At 62.8% G+C, this 872-nt stretch overlaps 1 protein-coding gene across 1 annotated transcript in view; it reads right to left on the bottom strand.

Annotated features, from left to right (window-relative positions):
- Positions 1–477, bottom strand: part of LOC102825417 (protein enabled homolog) — a 198,639-nt gene extending 198,162 nt beyond the window's left edge. The window contains exon 1 of the mRNA XM_006871160.1: positions 44–477. Within this exon, the coding sequence (XP_006871222.1) occupies positions 44–477 (434 nt within the window). The remainder of the gene's footprint in view (positions 1–43) is intronic.
- Between the last annotated feature and the right edge of the window lie 395 nt (positions 478–872).

The raw sequence follows: 872 nt of genomic DNA, 5'->3' as shown, positions 1-872 counted from the left end.
CACGGGGGGGCGGGGGAGAAGGGAAGCCAGGGGTCTGGCGCACCCCCTTGGCGGCCGGGGCCCCCGCCGGATTTCGGAGAGCGGGAAGGGGCGGGAGCGGGCTTCGAGACGTGGAGGGAGTGAGGGCTCTTTGTTGCTTCCCCACCCCGCCCCCTCCGGCCCCTGGGGATTGGGGCTGCCCTTCCCCCGCCCGCCTCCGGACGGGGTTCCGCGCCGGGGGTTGTCCTTGGAGGTCGGCCCCCTCCTTGCTAGGAGCCCTGCTCCAGCCGCGCGCGGGGACGGCCTGGGCCCTGAGGTGGGGGGATCTCCCGGGCCTCCTGCAGTCGGAGTGTGGAGGCTGAGGGCGGAGACCTCCGGGACGCGGGACTCGCGGGCACGGGCGTGAGGCACCGGGATGTGTGGCCGGGCGCCCTGGCACCGTAGTCGTCCGCAGCTCGCCCTGTTGCTATCTGAGCATCCTGGCCAGCTGCGCGGCATGTACCCTAGATTCCACCCACCCCCCATGTAGGGGGGCCGTTATATACAAAATATGGACATCATTGTTCGCTTCGCTCCTTTTCTTCGCGAGGAATCCCAGCGTGCTGTACCAATTTAATGAGCTGTTATGCACACTATGTATAGGGATGACTTCATCCCTCAACGAACGCAGCCAACTCTCGGGGAAACGCAGTCGCCGGGCGACGCGCGCGGAACCGTGTGCAGCCGCGAGCCAGTGAAATCACTTGGCATCGTCATTAGCGAAAAGGGAATTCCGGGTCTGGTGGGGGGCAATGTGAACGAATGCTATTTTTTAATATTCGGTCATTTACGTGGCCTTTAAATCACCTTTCAAAGGTAGATGAAGACCGACATAACAAAGTCATTTAAAGTTA

This window comes from Chrysochloris asiatica, unplaced genomic scaffold (assembly GCF_000296735.1).
Source record: "Chrysochloris asiatica unplaced genomic scaffold, ChrAsi1.0 scaffold00161, whole genome shotgun sequence".
Classification (NCBI taxonomy): domain Eukaryota; kingdom Metazoa; phylum Chordata; class Mammalia; order Afrosoricida; family Chrysochloridae; genus Chrysochloris; species Chrysochloris asiatica.
Note: the sequence above shows the minus strand (reverse complement) of the source record. Positions and strands in the feature narration are given on the sequence as shown.